Source organism: Rousettus aegyptiacus, unplaced genomic scaffold (assembly GCF_014176215.1).
Source record: "Rousettus aegyptiacus isolate mRouAeg1 unplaced genomic scaffold, mRouAeg1.p scaffold_m13_p_1, whole genome shotgun sequence".
Taxonomy (NCBI): domain Eukaryota; kingdom Metazoa; phylum Chordata; class Mammalia; order Chiroptera; family Pteropodidae; genus Rousettus; species Rousettus aegyptiacus.
In genome coordinates, this window is record NW_023416284.1 from 35,765,608 (window position 1) to 35,782,409 (window position 16,802).

The 16,802-nt window shown below is 47.4% G+C and overlaps 1 protein-coding gene across 1 annotated transcript; it reads right to left on the minus strand.

Annotated features, from left to right (window-relative positions):
* Positions 1-523: 523 nt before the first annotated feature.
* Positions 524-16,802, minus strand: CDCP2 (CUB domain containing protein 2). The gene is made up of 7 exons (XM_036221095.1): positions 16,728-16,802; positions 16,476-16,640; positions 10,945-11,292; positions 8,098-8,433; positions 6,727-7,080; positions 3,782-3,960; positions 524-1,127 (listed from the first exon to the last, which is right to left on the minus strand). The coding sequence occupies exons 2-7, from the start codon at positions 16,552-16,554 to the stop codon at positions 801-803; spliced, it is 1,623 nt and encodes a 540-aa protein (XP_036076988.1). The 5' UTR covers positions 16,555-16,640; positions 16,728-16,802; the 3' UTR covers positions 524-800.

Consider the following 16,802-nt stretch of genomic DNA (forward strand, 5'->3'; position numbering starts at 1 on the left):
CAACATCAGGGGTGAGGAGGACAGAGACGCATGAGACTTCAATCAGCTTTTCAGTCAAGGATCAAAAGATATTTAAGGAAAAACTCCAACATGAAAGAGATACCAGTTCTCGGCCGGCCTCGCCGCTGAGCAGTGTTGGTCTGCCTGTGGGTTTACACAGGGGTCTGACCCAGCAGGGCTTTGCCACCTCGGCGGGAGAGCATTCAATAGCAACACCATGTGTCAGGGCCCAAAACCACAGCACTAGCTGGGGTTTCAGCTCCCTCTCTCTGTTCTGGAGTTTGGAGGCAGGACTGGGCTGCTTTAGATGAAGTCCTCGGGTTCTTGGATCAGTTCAACAGAGTGAAGGCCCCTGGATGGATACTGAACTTCCTGCTAATGAAGTCTTCGGATGAGTGGTTAGTTGAAAAAATAAGAGGTGCCCTTAGTTGTACCCTGAGTTGGCGAAGCACTCTTACAAGTTACAAAACAAGTCAGCTTTATCCACTCTGTCATCAGTGACAGTAACACACACGGTTCTTTTATATCTTTAAAATTAATAATAACAACTGCATACACATACATGGCATGCTATAGTTTACAAAGCTCTTATTGACTCATTCTCTTCTCTGAGCTTCACACCGGCCCTGTGAAATAAGCATGGCAGAGTGATAATCCTTAGGAAACTGAGGCTCAGAGAGGGATGGTGATTTGCCCATGGTCACCAACAAGTCAGCAAAGCCTGGTTCCTCCTCTGTTGTGTGTAGGGTCCCCAAGCTGCCTCCCAGGGATGCCAGATGCCAGATGTCTAACCTGCCTGCTCACAGCAGCATCAGGACCACGATGGCAATGACCATGAGGACTCCAGCCAGTACGCAAAGACCCAGGAAGACAATGTCACTGGTGTCCTGGGCTACCATAGCCACAGGGCCCTCCAGTGCCTCTGCCTCGTCCCTGGGTGGTGCTTCCTGAAGGTGCTCGGCTGTGGCAGCATAGGGCCCAAGCCAGTCAGAGCCGGATAGCAGGTGGGCAGAAGCCTCCTTGCGCCGTGGCTCACAGAGGACCTCATACTCATGGATGTCCTCCTGCCCGTCAGCCGAGAAGTCGATGTACAGCATGCTGACGATCACTGAGGTGTTGTTCCTTCTCTGTGGGGGTCATGAGGCACTTGCTCACACCTGAAGGGGCTAGGGCTGACCCTGTCCCCCCGTATGTGGGAACTCGGTGCCCAGAAAGCAGAACCCAGGAGCCTAGGTTCTAGTTCCAGCTTGGCCACTGACTCCCTTCTCATGTGGAGCCTCAGTGTCCCCACCTCTAGAAGTGGCACTTATGAGGGTGTCTGAAAGGACAATATCAGATTTAATGGGTCAATGTTTGCTCTGGCTTCAAGGAGGCAGGGTCTACGACAGAGAGTAACAACCCTCTCTTATCGGTACCATTAACATCTCCGTTTCACAGATGAGGAAACTGAGGCCCAGAGGTTAAACCCCTTGTCTAAAGTCCCACAGCACACCGGTGACAGAGGACATATTCTCACTCAGATCTGCCCGATTCTTAACTATGCTCTTAACCATCATGCCTCACTCAAACCAAAGAACATCAGACTGAAAGAGACTCTCAGGGTGCCTAGCTCAATCTCCCTTCCTTGGCAGTTTACGGATGTGACTACTGAGGCCCAGCAAAGGCAACAAGGCACAGAGCTGGGTCCAGAAGCCACGTCTCCTGCCCCCCTGGTGTAATGTGACCTTCCTTCTGGAATCTTTCTTCCAATTATGTCTGCAGCAATTGTGTGTCTCTGCTGTTGAGTCCCTGGTCACCAGAGTGGCACCACCTTAAGGTTGAGCCATTGAGGAGTGAGAAGTGGGGGACTTGGCACACTGTTGCCCCCTCACCCCCACACATGAGGGAGGCAGGAGTCAAGTTGCCCTGAGATGGTAGGGTGTTTGGGCCTGGGACTGGGGGGCAGTCTGATATTGTCTGGAGCAAGTTGCTGCAGTGATGCAAGGCTACTGTCCCTACCCTCCCCAAATCTGGAGCAGTCATTACATTCTTCAGGCTGCCCAACTGCTCCTGCCCAGTGAGATGAGACTTCTAAAAATCAACGCTGCCTAAAGCAGAATGAGCAGTCATGAGCAGTAGGAAGCTGCTGTGGCTGGACACTTTGGAGAAGGGTGTGAAGGAGAGACACAAATCTGGGGTTTGGAAGACAGGTGACCTTGAGGGTCTCTTCCAACTCTGGGTTTCCAAAAGGCTCTGAGTCCATGTCCCCCATGGACTGCATTTGTTTCCTCAGCCTGGCTGCCACCATACTCTCAGACTGGCATCCTGGAATTTTGTGATACAGAATTGAGACATTGGGCAAAGAAAGACAGGACCTGAGAGTGGAAAGGGATCCAGTGAAAGGGTGGAAATGAATCTACATAATAAAGAAGGGAGAAAAAAATCATAAAATGGGAGTGCAGGAAAGTGTTTGATGAGTGAGAAGCTTGAGGAGGAAAGAAAAATGGCACAAGATAAGGTATTACGATTATGAAGTCAAGTCTGCAATATTTTTTAAGAGATGTTCGGAAAGGCTGTCATTGTTTTTGGCCGGTTGATCCTTGCATCTGTGAAAGCAGACTGGTCCTCGGGAGTCTAGGCTTTTAAGGGGTGCACTAAGAATCCATAACTGAGTCTCAGGTCCTCAGCTTTTATGTGTCTATGATTCCAAGATTCTGTGATTCCGTGTTTCCATGCTCTGGTGGTGGTTCTGTGACTCTAAGTGCCTGTGAGTCCCTCCTAGATTTCACGATTCCCTGCTTCTGAGAGACCCCGTCTCCATCGTTTCCTGGCTCTGAGGAAAGTGAGGCTCTGCCCCAAAGAAAATCCCCGGAGGATTGGGGCATGGAGTAGGAGTAAGGGCAGATTATCTGGGCAGCCAAGACTGGTCTCCCATATCTCCTCTCAGGTCAAAAGGACGGTGGCGGCCAGGAGGCTGGGGAAGCAGAGAGGTAGACCAGAGGGGCTAGGGGCAAGTATTCAGTTAATGTTGGGGAGTGGAGGAATACGGTTTGCTAGAAAATACGTGATTTCTGCTAAGCCAGTCTGGCAAATCCCCGATACCGGGGGGGGGGGGGGTGGGCAGGTGGGGCTCTCCCCAACAGAAGCCATTGTCCCTTCTCCCTCTTTCCCCTGCCTGACCTGTCCCTAAGAATACAAACATCTAGGGTGCTTGGGACACTGCCCAGAGACTCTTGAGGGCCCAAACCCAGGTTCAAAGTCTCCAAAATACAAGCATCGTAGAAAAAAATCATTTTCAAGCCTTGCTGCCTTTGGAGGGAGGTGGATCCTGTTACTTGAAGGGCCCTTTTGTTTTGCAGAGCCCAGGGAAGAATTTGGATCACAAGGTCAGGGAAGGGTTGGGCCGGAGGTAGCCAGGTAGCCGGGCTCACTTGCAGCTCTGCATATTAAAGTGGTGAGGGTGAGGACTCCATGGCCCTGGGGAGCTCCGGGAAGAAGGAGGGGAGCAGCAGGAAGACTTTGGAGATGGTTAGCCCACAGAGCTTTGTGGGAGGAGCCTCCACTAGGGGGTTGTTGGAGGTTGTACAGTAGGATCCCTTTTCTGTCTCCCATATTTGAGCTCTTTGCTGCGTCTACAATGAGCAAGTTTGTTGAGGGAAAGGCAAGAGGGGCTGAGTTCTGCATGCAGGCTCGTGTAGTCACCAGTCAGCCAGGAAGAGAAGCTGATTCTCTGGAATGGCAGGTGACTTTCAGCAGGGGTCAGAGATCCTCCCTCATGCCTGCCCTCCTCCCCCAGCCCTACCTGAGACTCAGTGCCACAGGTGTCAAAGCGGGCCTGGATCCGGAAGGTGCCGCTGACTTCCTGGGCAGTGCAGCGCCTGCTGCCCAGGTATACCTGGGTCCGCCCCAGTGGGGCCAGCGCCTTGGCAGAGATCAGGATCTGGAAGTCCGTGCGGGAGCAGCTCACGTTCATGGGCACAACTGAGGATAGGAGGGAGGAGCTGGAGGCCTTCAAGACAGGCACTCTGACCCTCCACCCTCCTCAAGCCCCCACCCAAGGATGGCTCTTATGCAGTCCTACAGGGACATTTTACATGCTTTACTCCATTTAACTCCATCAGTTGATGAGCTGCCCAGGGCAGGCACCACACATGCTTCTCAGAGTTCTCTGAGTCCAGCGCAGAGCTTGGCAGGCACGGTGGACGCTGAACGAATGATTGACTGACTGAATGAATATTCTTAGTCATAATAAAAGCTTCTATTTGCTGATCACTTTGCCATGTGTCAAGCAATTCATTCAATCAGTTAACCAATATTTACTGATGGCCTACTATATGCAGGCACTAGTCTAAGGACCACAGATACAGAAATGAAAAGAAAAAAAAAAACAGCCAAACATTCCCACCCTCTTGGAGCGTACACTGTAGTTGGGTGAGGGGCAATAAATATGCAAAATATACCTAAGCACCAGAGTGGTCTGCAGGCAAACCAGGCAAAGAAGAAAGGCAAGGAGAGCAGGTTTTGGGGTAGGGGAGTGTTGAAGAGTGGGGTAGGTGTACAGTTTTGAAAAAAAGGTGGACAAAGGAGCCTCGCTCTGTCCTCACAATGACCCCATGAGGTGAACATGACTAAACTCACTCTACAGTTTTAGAAACTGAAGCTCTGAGAGGTGAAATTTGCAGTGGTTGATTTGGGATTTTAAGCATCAAGTCTGTAGGATTTTAGAGGTCCTGGTCTGTCTCCCCTCTCTAGTGGCCCCCTGCACTGTCCAGGCCAGGATAGCGTGATTCTAAGTGTCTGGGTCTTCGCATGCATGTGTGCATGTGTGCAGGTGTGTGTGTATGGGCAGTGCTTGCTGGAGCAGGGGCGAGCATAGGAGAAAGGAAAGGGGTGACGGTGGAAGGAAAAGGAAAGAGCCGGCAGGCAGAGGCCTGGAACTCTCAACCCCTCTTCGGGAAATGCCTCAGACATATTTCAGCCTCTGGTGTCTGGGCAGTTGGGGATTTATGGGCCCGCCGTCTCCCACGATGATCTTGGTGGTGCTGAACTGTGTGTCACCCCTGATTGATGCCGAAGCTGTCCTCCAGCCAGGAGGCTGCCTGCAGCCTGGGCCACATCTGGCGCCTTGCCCAGCATGAGTGCCCCTGTCTGACCCCGGGCTCCCACAGAGATTGGGCAGGGAGGCGGTGTGGGGTGGGAGCAAGGCCCCTGGCCCTGAACAGGAGCCAGGATTAGAGCTGCCCCACCCTCAGTCTCTGGAGGCACCAAAAGGAAAAGGGACTTGTTCGCGATCACACAGAGCTGGGAGAGGACTCAGGCCTGGAAATAAGACTGTGGGAGACAAAAGGCACTTTAAAGCTCCTTGAGCCAATGTCCTTGTTTTACAGTTGGAAAAACTTAGACAGTCAGGGAGAAAGCGACCTGCCAGCTAGCTGTGGCAGAGCTGCATGGAACCTGGCTCTCCAGAGTGCAATGGAGAAGAGGATTGCTCTAACAGAGGGACAGTTTTTCTCCTTCAGTTTAGGGATGGAGCTGACTGAGGTTCAGCAAGGGTGGGCCTGCCCCGGTCACTTCACTGCCGCTTGCTTGCTGCAACTCTACTGCTTCCTTCCCCATCTCCGGGACCCCAAATTTGTGTATGAGGTAAGGAGAGAGGAAAGATTTTTCTCTCAGGCCTGAAGCACCTGAGAGAAAGACACCCTCAGCCAGGATGTCCTCAAAGCCAAGCACTGTGACCTGTGTCACCTCATTTCATCTTAACGACTGCCTGTCTAGGACATTCATCAACCCTTTCTACAGATGAGCCCCTGTGGATGGTCAGTAAATTGCAGCATGTGGACGTGGCCTTGATCTGTCTGAGCTCAGGTCCGGGCCCCCTCCCCCCTCCTGCTCGGCTACACAAAAAGGCAGGGAATTGAGTTCTAGTCTTAGCTGTGCCACCCACCACCGTGCGACTGCAGCGAAGACCCTTCCTCCCTCTGTACCGCCATGTCCTTATCTGCGCAACAAGAGCTTCGGCTTCGTCAGGCAGAGGGCAAAATGCTTCCAGAGCACAGGCCTTTCTGGACCCATGGCCCAGGGAAAGGTGGTGAGAGGAGCAAAGAAATGGTGAACACTGTCGGCTGGTAAATCTAACTGGTGCTCTGGAGGCTGGGAAAGCTGAGGATAGGCACCCCTCCTATCCTCTTCCAGCCTTGAACATGGACATGATGCCTGGAGTTGTGGCAGCCATTGTGCAGTCACGAGGCTAGGAGAATCCCAGAGATACCATCTGGGACAACACAGTAGCTGCCCAGCTCCAGACTTCTTGTTATGTGAGGAAAACAAAGGCCCTTTGTTCAAAGCACTGTCAGTCAGGACTTCTGACTGATACAAGCAAAGCTGGTTGCATTTCAGCAGTTATACCAATTATTTATTGTAAACTATATTATCATATTTTGTCTTACCCCTAGGTAAGGATCAACCATAGTACAAGAGAGGCCAGATAGGGAGGGATTAGGGATCATGGAGTTGGAAGCTGGAAAAGTAGGGCCCTGCAATAGTGGAAATGAGCAAGCAAGGGCCACACTGGTACCAAAGGTCCCAAGGCGGGAGTCAGCAGTGGTGGAGCCACCCGGGAACGGCTTAGGGGAGACCATTCATGAGAATCAGGACAAGTCGGGCATAAAGGAAGGAAGCACTAAAGACCTGGGACCCTCACCTCGCTTTCTCCCATCCAGCACACCCAACGCCTCAACCCCAACTGACCTCCAATGTAGGCCACAGAGAAGCCCCTGTGGGTGGTGCTGCGGTCTGTGTGCAGAAGAAGCAGGAGCTGGTTGTGGCTTGAGGTGACCGGTGGTGGCAGCTGACGACCACACCAATTCCCCAGAAGGGGCGCCTCCTCACTGGCCCCATCAAAGGCTGCCAAGTGGTCAAAGTCACAGGTCCTGGTCAGGCTGTTCGGTCCCTCCAGTTCCAGGTCCAGGAAGAACACCTTGACCCGGTATCCAGGAGGCAGGCGGATGGTCCAATGACACCGGATGTTGTTGGGATAGGAGATGGGGTACTGTGGGCTGGAGAAGTTACCCTTCACCATTGTGTATACCTCCTGGCATTCTCCTGGGGAAGAGTGGGTAGAAGGAGCAATGGTGAGAGGGTGGGGGTTTATCTCCCTCTGCAGCCACACTTGAGCAGCAGGTGCTACACGGGTCCTAACATCACACTGGAAGGTTGTGGGCACCATGGCCAGCAAACCATACAATTGATCCCAAACCTGCTTTAAACTGAAACTCACTGAAAGCTTGGACCCTCATTCCAATTGACAATCCCTTTCAAGAGTGTTGGCACTGTTAGAAATTCGATAACAGCACCTAATACCCGTCCTCAGAGATGAGTTTAAACTTGGACTTGACAGACGAGGCTGTTCATGATCTGACCTTTCCCCTTTTCTCACTGCCCTCAACCACCCCTACCTTCCAGCCTCACCAAACATCTCCTCGTACTACAAGCATACCAAAGCAAATCCTCTCTGTCCTCCATGCCTGTGCACATGCCGATCCCTCTTCTAGGAACACCCGTCCCTTCCTGCCGCCTCTGCTTAACTCTTTCAAAGCACTGCCAGTTACTCTCCTCCTTCAGGATGTCATCCATGATTCTTACTGTTACATAGCATAGGTCACAGTGAGTTGTCATTGTCTATTTCTTTGTCCATCTTCTTTAATAGATAGCAAACACCCCACAGATTTGTTCATACACTTGTACAAACATTAATTAAATACCTACTATGTGGCAAGTACAAAGATAAGCCCATAGGAACTCACAGTCAGACAGAGGAAATTGACATACAAACCACACACGGAAGTGATGTGTTAGATTATTGCTGTGAAAAAACTTCCGTAAAGAGTTGAAGGGATTAATTCTGAATGAATCAGGAAGTCTTCACAGAGGAGGTGACATGTTTACGCCTTGGTGTTGGCCAGGCAGGGGAGGGTGTACTAGAGCATTCCAGACAGAAAAAGAGCAAGAAGCTCAAAGCCCGGAGGCAGGAAATTGTAACTCTCTCTCCCCACAAGCATACAGGGGAGACAGGAGCTCAGCATGCAGAGGAGATTGGGGTGCACCTTCAGCCCCTCCTACCTGAGAAGTAGTAGGCCTTGAAGCCCCGGCCTCCAATGTTAAAGTCGGACTTAAAGACCACCTGCAGCTCGTGGCCCAGTGACACAAGAGTGGGGGGCCTGGTGCTGCCACAGTAGTGTCGCCCACTCGCAAGGCCAGGTCCCCCAAGCACAGCCACATAGTCATAGGTGCACTCTTCATTGCCTTCCACCTGGAAGTCCACGAAAACCAGCTTGACGGTGGCGGGGCCCGCAGCCCGGATCACCCAGTGGCACTCCACATTGTTGGGGTAGTTGTTGGGGTACTCGGGGCTGGTGAGGACCCCCGACAGGCCCGTCAGGACTCCACCACACACATCTGCAAGGAAGCCCACTCGAACTGAACTTCCTCTCCCCTCATGGCTCCCCAAACCCCTCCCTTGGGAACCAGTCAACCTTCAACGTGCCACTCCAGAGGTATCTCAAGGGAACCTCATCACCATCCACTGAGTGCCTGCTATGTGGCAGGCACAGGCCTGGCTCTTAGCACCTATGCCTTCTTTTTTAAGCTATTACCATAACCAAATGAGGGATGCACGGTGATTTTTCTCGTTTGACAGTTGGAAAATGGAGGCACAGGGAAGTTATGTAACTTACCAGTGTGAGTTTGGGTTCACCCAGACAGACCCTGAGACAAAGATTTGAGCACAAGGAGTGTATTTGGGAGATGCAGGGGACCCCATGTGGGGAGGGAGGGAGTGAAGGCCACCAAAGGGGAGGGAAGGGGAGATGGCTACTAAAGGGCATTGACAAACCAGCTGTGGAGCCATGTTGGGGAACTCTGGGGAATGATGTAGAACACACACTTCAGTTATGCCACCTGAAGGTAAGGGAGCTGGGGCATTCAGACACCAATTCCAGAGAGTCCAGGCTGAGGGCTGCTGTGGGAAGAAGTGACTCATGAAGTCTTCGGTAAAAGCCCTCGAGCAAAGAGATGAGAGGGTTGGCAGGAGCCACTAAAGCAGCAAGTCCCAAGAGACATGAGCAGGCCCCTGACAGCAGGTCACCCAGCAGGTAACATGGAGAATGGGGTTTGACTAACTGCACAGCCTGTACACTCAACCTTGTGATACTCACTGTCCCCTTTTACCTGGGGTACAGAGGCTGAGGTGCCTGAGTTCAGATATGTTATCAAACCTCCCTTTTAGATGACAAAACTGAGGCTTAGAGAGAGCATCTAATGAAGTAGAGATGGGCTTGAAGTCTGAAGGCAAGTGTCCTCCCAATTCTGCCTTACATTAGCTGTGTGACCTTGGGCAAGTAACCCAGCCTCTCTGAGCCTCATGGGAATGTTAGAAATCCTAAGACCCGGGAGGGGCACACTTGGATGTATTTCCTGAGACAACAGAATCTTGCCTCATAGCATAGCTTGTGAAAGGAGCACTGCTGGGTGGCCTAGGACTTGACTTCTTGTCCCGGTGTTTCCCCTCTGAGCTGTGTTAACTTTGGACGGTGCACTCTCTCTCTGGTCTCAGATTTATTGTTTGTGAAATGAGAGGGCAAGTTTTAGCCGTCTGTGAGATCCTCTCCAAGGCTAATACCCATAGTTAAGCCTTTTGAACTGTGCTTCAGGACTCCACCATGGCCCTCTGGGGCATTTATCTGCAGGCATCTGGTGCAAATTTCATTCTTATGTTGTATTAAAACTATTTTTTAATGCAGTGAAAAACAATGTCCACAGTCACATGTCTTACATGTAAAAATTTAACTTATTGGAGGCCATCGATATTGACTTATGTTATCAATGACTGGCTTATAATAAGTAAATGTTAAAAATATGAACTTACAAAGTAAACGTATACCACTAAAATGCCGCCTTTATCTCTTTTATGTATCAGAGGTTAACATAAGGTTTCATTTGATATATGGGTACTCCTGTTCTAAAAAATGTTGGACTACATTGCCCATGATATTATGACATTGATGAAGGTTACGACATCTTAACCTTCTAAAAATCTAACAGTTTAAAATTCCAAAACTGTGATTAGACCATTCTGTAATTCTTGTGTTTGAGCATTCTAAAATTTTATGCCTCTAATGCCAGAGGGAACTGGTGTCCCACCTGACCCTCCCCCGCCATCCCTTTGGTTGCCGTTGGTGGACCCCGTGCACCAGAAGCCTCGGTAGTTGTCTATTGCTTGAGCTGCCATAAATAAGGCCTTTGGCTTTGGCCTTGGGAGAAAGCAGGAGGTTTGAGTCTGTGCGGAGGAGCCTGAGTATAGGAGGATTGAGTCAAGGAGAAAGATAAGGAGAACAAGGCCTCTGCTCCCTTCTCTAGACCAAGGGGCAGGTTGCAAGCCCAGTTGGGGGAGGGAGGGGTTAAAGACTCAGGATACAAGAAGCAAGTTCAGGAAAGGTTTGGGGAGGGAGAGTGTGACCAGCTCCACAAGGGCCCTCTGGCTCCTTCCACTCTGGGAGTGGCGGGGAGGGAGGTCCTGTGCCTGTTAAAAGATAGGATGCACAGAGGGATCAGCAGCAGTGGCAGCATGGCTTTCCCTCCTGTGTTCTGATGCCATGGCATGGGATAGGAAGGATAATGATAGAAAAATATAAGAGGCCTCTTTCCCGAGCACAGTGAGACCCTCTGGGGCTCCCAGGAATAATGGAGGAAGACATGGGGAGTGTTCCTGTGAGGGCTGAAAACCCTCAGCTACCAAGACTAGATATGGAGGTTGCCTTTGTCCCCTGAGCTACAAGAAGAGGGTCATCCAGGTTATGGAGCAGCGTACATGAGAAGATGCTGAGACCCAGCAAGTCTCAGCTTAGCCTCCCTGCTCTCTTCCCACCTCTATCCCAGGGCCACCCTCTCCACTGCTGAGTACCCCCTTGCCTTTCTGGTAGCCTGCGGAAAATCCACGGCTAGCCACGTGCTTGTCTGAGTGGAAGATGACAGACATAACATGCCAGGAGGAGGTGAAGGGTGGCGGGGGCACCTGACCACAGAACCTCCCCAGAAGGTTGCCCTTGTCTCCTGCGGCCCCATTGTAGATCTCCAGGAAGTCGAAGCCACAGGTGTCATGGTACTCCAGGTCAAAGGTGTGGAAGGTGAGCAGCACAGAGGAGCCTTCAGCCACCACGATCAGCCAGCTACATTCCGTGTTGTAGGGGTAGAGCCTGGGGAAGTTGGGGCTGGAGAAGTTTCCAGAAGGTGCTGAAAGCACACCCCCACATTTGACACCTGAGGCAAGAGGGAAGAATGGCTCAGAGTCAGTGCTGGGGTCTTGCGTGGTGGGACCAGCTACAAAGCTTGGTCCCTGGGATGGGATGAAGGAGCATGAGGCCATCCATGGTCCCAAATTAATTCATTTATTCATGTATTTGTTCATTTATTTACTATTCTTCAAATACTTAACAGGTACCCTTTTATTCATTTGATGAATATTGTTTGAGTGCTAGGCATTGTTCTAGGTACCGAGGTTACAGCAGAAGCAAAACAGACAAAAATTCCTGCCTTTGTGGAATTTACATTCTGGTGGAAAAGACAGACAGTAAACATAATAAGTAAAATATAGAGCATATAAAATAGTGATAAGTGCTATGGGGGAAAATAAAGCACAGAAAGGAGACAGGACATGTCAGGGTGGGCCTATAATTTTAGATAAAATAGTGCTATATGCCTGGCCCTAGATATGTACGAGAGGGAATTTAAAAATTAAAATTAATAATAACCCTTCCCATCGCCCTGAGTGAAAATTTGCACAACAATGTTAAAAGTACATCCTAGTAGGTACATATTTGTTCTGTTTATATTTGAAAAAGGGAAACAATGAAAGAAAAGGAATAAAAATTATTCTGTAAGAGGAGAAGCAAACAGGAGGAAAGAGGCAAACATGACTACTAGACCTCTTTAAATGCAACTTGTTTTATAATTTTGACTTTATAAATAATATTAATAAAAATTTTAAATTATCAAACAAAATTTAAATAACTCCTAAATATTCCAAACTAAAAAAAATAAACTTAACTATTTATCAAGTTGGAGGCACATTCACCTGGGGAAAAATGATTTTAAATGATTTTGAAAGACACTATGTTTATTGTATATTCCTCGTGGGATATATCCCAAGGGCAAAATTAATCACAAAGAAATGTTAAGTACCTTCAGTTGATTGATTATTAATAATAATAGTAAATACTATTACTGTATTTTATGTATTAGAATAAAGCAAGTATGTTAATGTCAAACAGAAACTAAGATTTTTTCAGTGTAAGAATGATCCAAATATAAAATTTAAAAATTAAGTAAACCTTTGTAATCCTTAATTTGAATGGGAAACTTCAGTATGAATTAAAGATTTTTTTCTAAAAAAAATAATTTCCTAGTTCTGTTCACTAAAAAGTCCTAAAGTCAAAGATCTTCCAGTAGTTTTGTACCCTAGGCTTTAGATTAGGATAATTATATCTAACTAAAATGAACCAGAGCTTCTTAGAGAAATGGTGGGTCTAGGACAGGAAATATACAGAACATTCTCAGGACATCTTGTCACACCAGAAAAACAAAGAAGCTACCAAAGACTGCTAGGATTGTGTCAAAGGACACAGGGACCTACTTGAAGGGGCTCCCACTGGCTAGAGAAGGTACAATTTGAGCATCAAAAAAGAATAATGACTGTGGCGAATTGAAACACATTGAATACATAAAAATTCATGAATTCATAATGCAACTCAAAAGAAATTAAAAAGAATCTCATTAGTTTCTTTTAGAGATTGCTGGGACACAAATTCTTTTTTTTTTCTTTTAATTGATCTGTAGAAATAGAATTAGGCATCTACTTTACTTTTCCTGTTGTGGACTTTATTTCAGCAAAACCAAATAGCTGATGAAGGAAAATTGTTATTTATATTAGACTGCAGAAAGAATAACCACATTAGGAAAAAATTTTTGCAAACCTTAATGAAATAATCATCATCAATGTCTGTTCTAATCACTGAGTAAAAGATAAATAATGAGAAGTAAAACCTAGATGGTTGGGTAGACGGGTATTCCCTGTAAAATACTTCCAATTTTGCTAAATATTTGAAAATTATTATAATTAAAAAATACCCAAAAAGTTAATTTCGTAGGTAATAAAATGAAAAGGCAACCTATGGAATGGGAGAAAATATTTGCAAGTCATACAGCTCAATAGCAACTAAATAGTCTGGTTAAAAATGGGCAGAGAAACTGAATAGAAATTTTTCCAAAGAAGACATACGAATGGCCAACAGTTACATGAAAAGGTGCTCGACATCACTAATCATCAGGGTAATGCAAATCAAAACCACAATGAGATATCACTTCATATCCCTTACAATGGCTATTATCAAAAAGACTAGAGATAACAAGTGCTGGTGAGGATGTGGAGAAAAGGGAAACTGTGCACTGTTGGTAGGAATGTAAAATGGTGCGGCCACTATGGCAAACATATGGAGGTTCTTCAAAAAATTAAAATTAGAACTACCATATGATCCAGCAATCCCACTTATCAGTGTACATCCAAAAGAAATGAAGCAGGATATCAAAGAATTATCTGTACTTTGGTGTTCATTGCAGCATTGTTTATAATCACCAAGATATGGAAACAACCTTAGTGTCCACTGATGAATGAACGGATAAAGAAAATGTGGGGGGGGTGTGTGTGCGTGCGTGTGCGTGTGTGTGTGTGTACACACACACACACACATATATATATATGTATGTATGTATACACAATGGAATTCAAAGAAGGCCATTCATTCATTTATGACAACATGGGTGGACCTTGAGGACATTATATTAAATGAAATAAGCCAGACAGAGAAAGACAAGTACTGTATGATATCACTTATATGTGGAATATTAAAAAAAGAAAGGAAGGAAGAAAGAAACAGTAGAAAAATGGTTGCCAGGAAAGAGATTGGCAAAAAAAAAAAAAAAAAAAAAAGGAAGAGATTTAAGAGTCAAATATCAACCAAATGTAATGTATAGGCCTTGTTTGGATTCTGATTTAAACTAACCAATTGTAATGAGTTTGGGTTTTTTGGCAATAGTTGGGGAAAACTGAATATGAATTCAATATTAAATAAAATTAAGGGATTATTATACCATTATAATGATATCGTGAATATATGTATATGCATTTATATGCATATATATGTATATATGCGTATGTATACATATATGTATATATATGTATGTATACATATATATGTGTATATATACATATCTTTCTCTGTTAGAGATATATTCTGAAATATTTATGAAAAATAATATATCTGGATTGGCTTTAAATTTCTCCAGACCCCCCAAAATGGAGGTGGATGGGAGAAAAGAAACAAGACAAGCAGAATGTTGATAATTGTTGAAGGCGGTTGTTGGAGACAGAGATTCTTTATAGTATTTTCTCTACTTTGTGTGTGTTTGACATTTTTCATAATTAAAACTTAAAAAAAATAACCACAGAATTCTTAGTCATCTTCTCAGTGAGGCTTTTCCCAACCACCCTATTGACAATATAACCCTCCATATCCCTAAACTCCTCTTTCTTTTCTGCTACATTTTTTCCAATATACTGTATATTTCACTTGTTTGTTTCCTTATTAGTCTCTCTCCACAAAAATGTAAGCTCTCTGAGAGCAGGAATTTTTGCCTGTTTTCTTCTCTGCTGTATCCCAAGCATGTAGAACAGTACCAGGCCTAAAGCAGGTGCTCAGTGCATATTTACTGAATTGAATAAGTGAATGGTCTTACATCATCCTCACAATAGCCCCATAAAATAGACGGGGCAGGTGTTATTGACTTCATTTTACAAATGAGAAATCTGAGGCCCAGAAAGGGAAGTAACTTGCTGTAGCTGACGGCTATCATTTTGGTCTGCCTGGCACCACCTCTTGCAACAACACACCCCCTCTGTTAGACACTGGCTCCCCTGACTCTATGTGGTTAAACCTCTGTCCCAGGGGTTGATACATGACCCAGCTGGGCAATCCTGGGGCTCCAACTGCCACCACAGTGACTGGCCTAAGGAGTGGGCTTGTGCTCTAGGGCAGGCCAGAGTCCTGCTGCAAATGCCTGGTGGAAAACCCTGTGCTCCCTGGTATAAGGAGAGCCCTGGGAAGGACCACGCTCAGGGCCCACTGAGAAAGCTTGTCAGTAGATGGCAAGAATCACGTGAACAGTGGAAACGGCCCTGAAGCCAAGATGCGCTGGCTTCAGGCATCCTTGAGTCTAGCTCAGCGACATTCCTGCCTCCCTGGTTACAGAGCCAATGCATTCCTCTTTTTGCTTAAACTCATTCTAGTTGGGTTCCTGTCACTTGCAAGCAAAAGCATCCTGAAGAACCCCCTTAACCAAAGTTCCTGTAAGAGAAAACATGCTCACCAAGCATGTCCCTGTCCCAGGATTGTGCTGATTCAGAATGGGCCCCTACCTGAGAGCTCAGGTGGGGGGACAGGGGTTGGGGAGTCACACAAATGAGTTATATTTCCTTCCTGAGCCCCCTTGAGCCGGCAAGAAAACAAGTCACTGATGGCTGTTTGCACACTTTTTTGAGATGGGTGAGATGATATCTCCCTCACTTCACAGACTGGCATATAACACTCGGGGTGGGGGGCAGGTGGGGGAGGCTGGAGCAGCACAAAATGGCCTGGGACCAGGGTGTTAGCCAGGTTCTGGGAGCTCCAAGGAGAGAGCAGGAGGCTGACGAAGGGACATGGAAAGCTTCCTGGAAGAGGTGGTGTTTGACCTGAGCTTGATGGATGAGCCAGAAGTTCTAAAGTGGAAAAAGAGAAAAGGGACCTTCCAGGCAGAGGGGCCAGTGGATGAAAGCCCTGAGGCTGAAGCATCTCCACAAGAGGGTGCGACCCTTTGACAGAGCACAGGATACTCAGGGGACACAGGGAACAGAGGGTGGATATTAAACAGAAATCAGAGACAATGCTCAGAGGGCACTAAATACCATAATAAGGAACTTTGATTTCACTTGGCTGGCAGTGGGGGAGTACGACAGGCTCTCAGGAACAAAATAAAGACTCTTGCCAGCAACAAACCTTCAGATCTTAGTTTTCTGAGCCATTTTCTTTGCCCTTGGAAACCATACGGGCTTAGACAGGTTACTTAACCTCTCTTGCCCTCAGTTTTCTCATCTGTAAAATGGGAGACCTTGAAGTTTATTGTGAAGTTGAAATACAATCATACATGTAAAGCATCCAGCATATATCAGGCATTTGGTAGATATTGTTTTTCCCCATTTCAGAAACAAATCTATCCTTGACTGAACCAAGTCCCCCAAAAGGACCTCTTGCTTTCTGGCCTCCCACATAGAAACCTCCTGAGACTCCAGTTGCTGCCTGCCCATTCTATTCCCCCTCCTCCAGGTCCTGTCTGTCCCCGGGAGCGCCTACCTTTCATGGCTTGAGCCCTGGGGCCTGGGCCCAGCAGTGCCACTGCCAGCAGCAGACAGGACCTCAGTTGTGCCAGCATCTCCTCACTGGGGGACTCCCACAAGTCTGCAGAGTTCCAGGCAGGCCAGGATCTGAGGATCTGGCGCAGGGGAAGGAGAAGTGAGGCTGAAAGGGCCTCCAAGTTAATGGTGTGAATAATTCAGTGGCCCCTCGAATTAGTAAGTTGATCCCCAGGTGCTTCCTTCACTCCACCCGAAGGTGACGGATCTAGTGTCACCAGGTTGACACTTTCTGAGATCTGCACTGGCCACACTGCATCGAGAAGAG

What these genes read in the sequence shown, in the direction of transcription:
- CDCP2 (XM_036221095.1), bottom strand. Translation starts at nt 16,554, where the DNA reads ATGCTGGCACAACTGAGGTCCTGTCTGCTGCTGGCAGTGGCACTGCTG. An exon ending in TTCCGCAGGCTACCAGAAAG is followed by an intron (nt 8,434 to 10,944) that starts GCAAGGGGGTAC and finishes GCTTCCTTGCAG; the next exon opens with ATGTGTGTGGTGGAGTCCTG. An exon ending in CTCTGTGGCCTACATTGGAG is followed by an intron (nt 3,961 to 6,726) that starts GTCAGTTGGGGT and finishes TCCTATCCTCAG; the next exon opens with TTGTGCCCATGAACGTGAGC.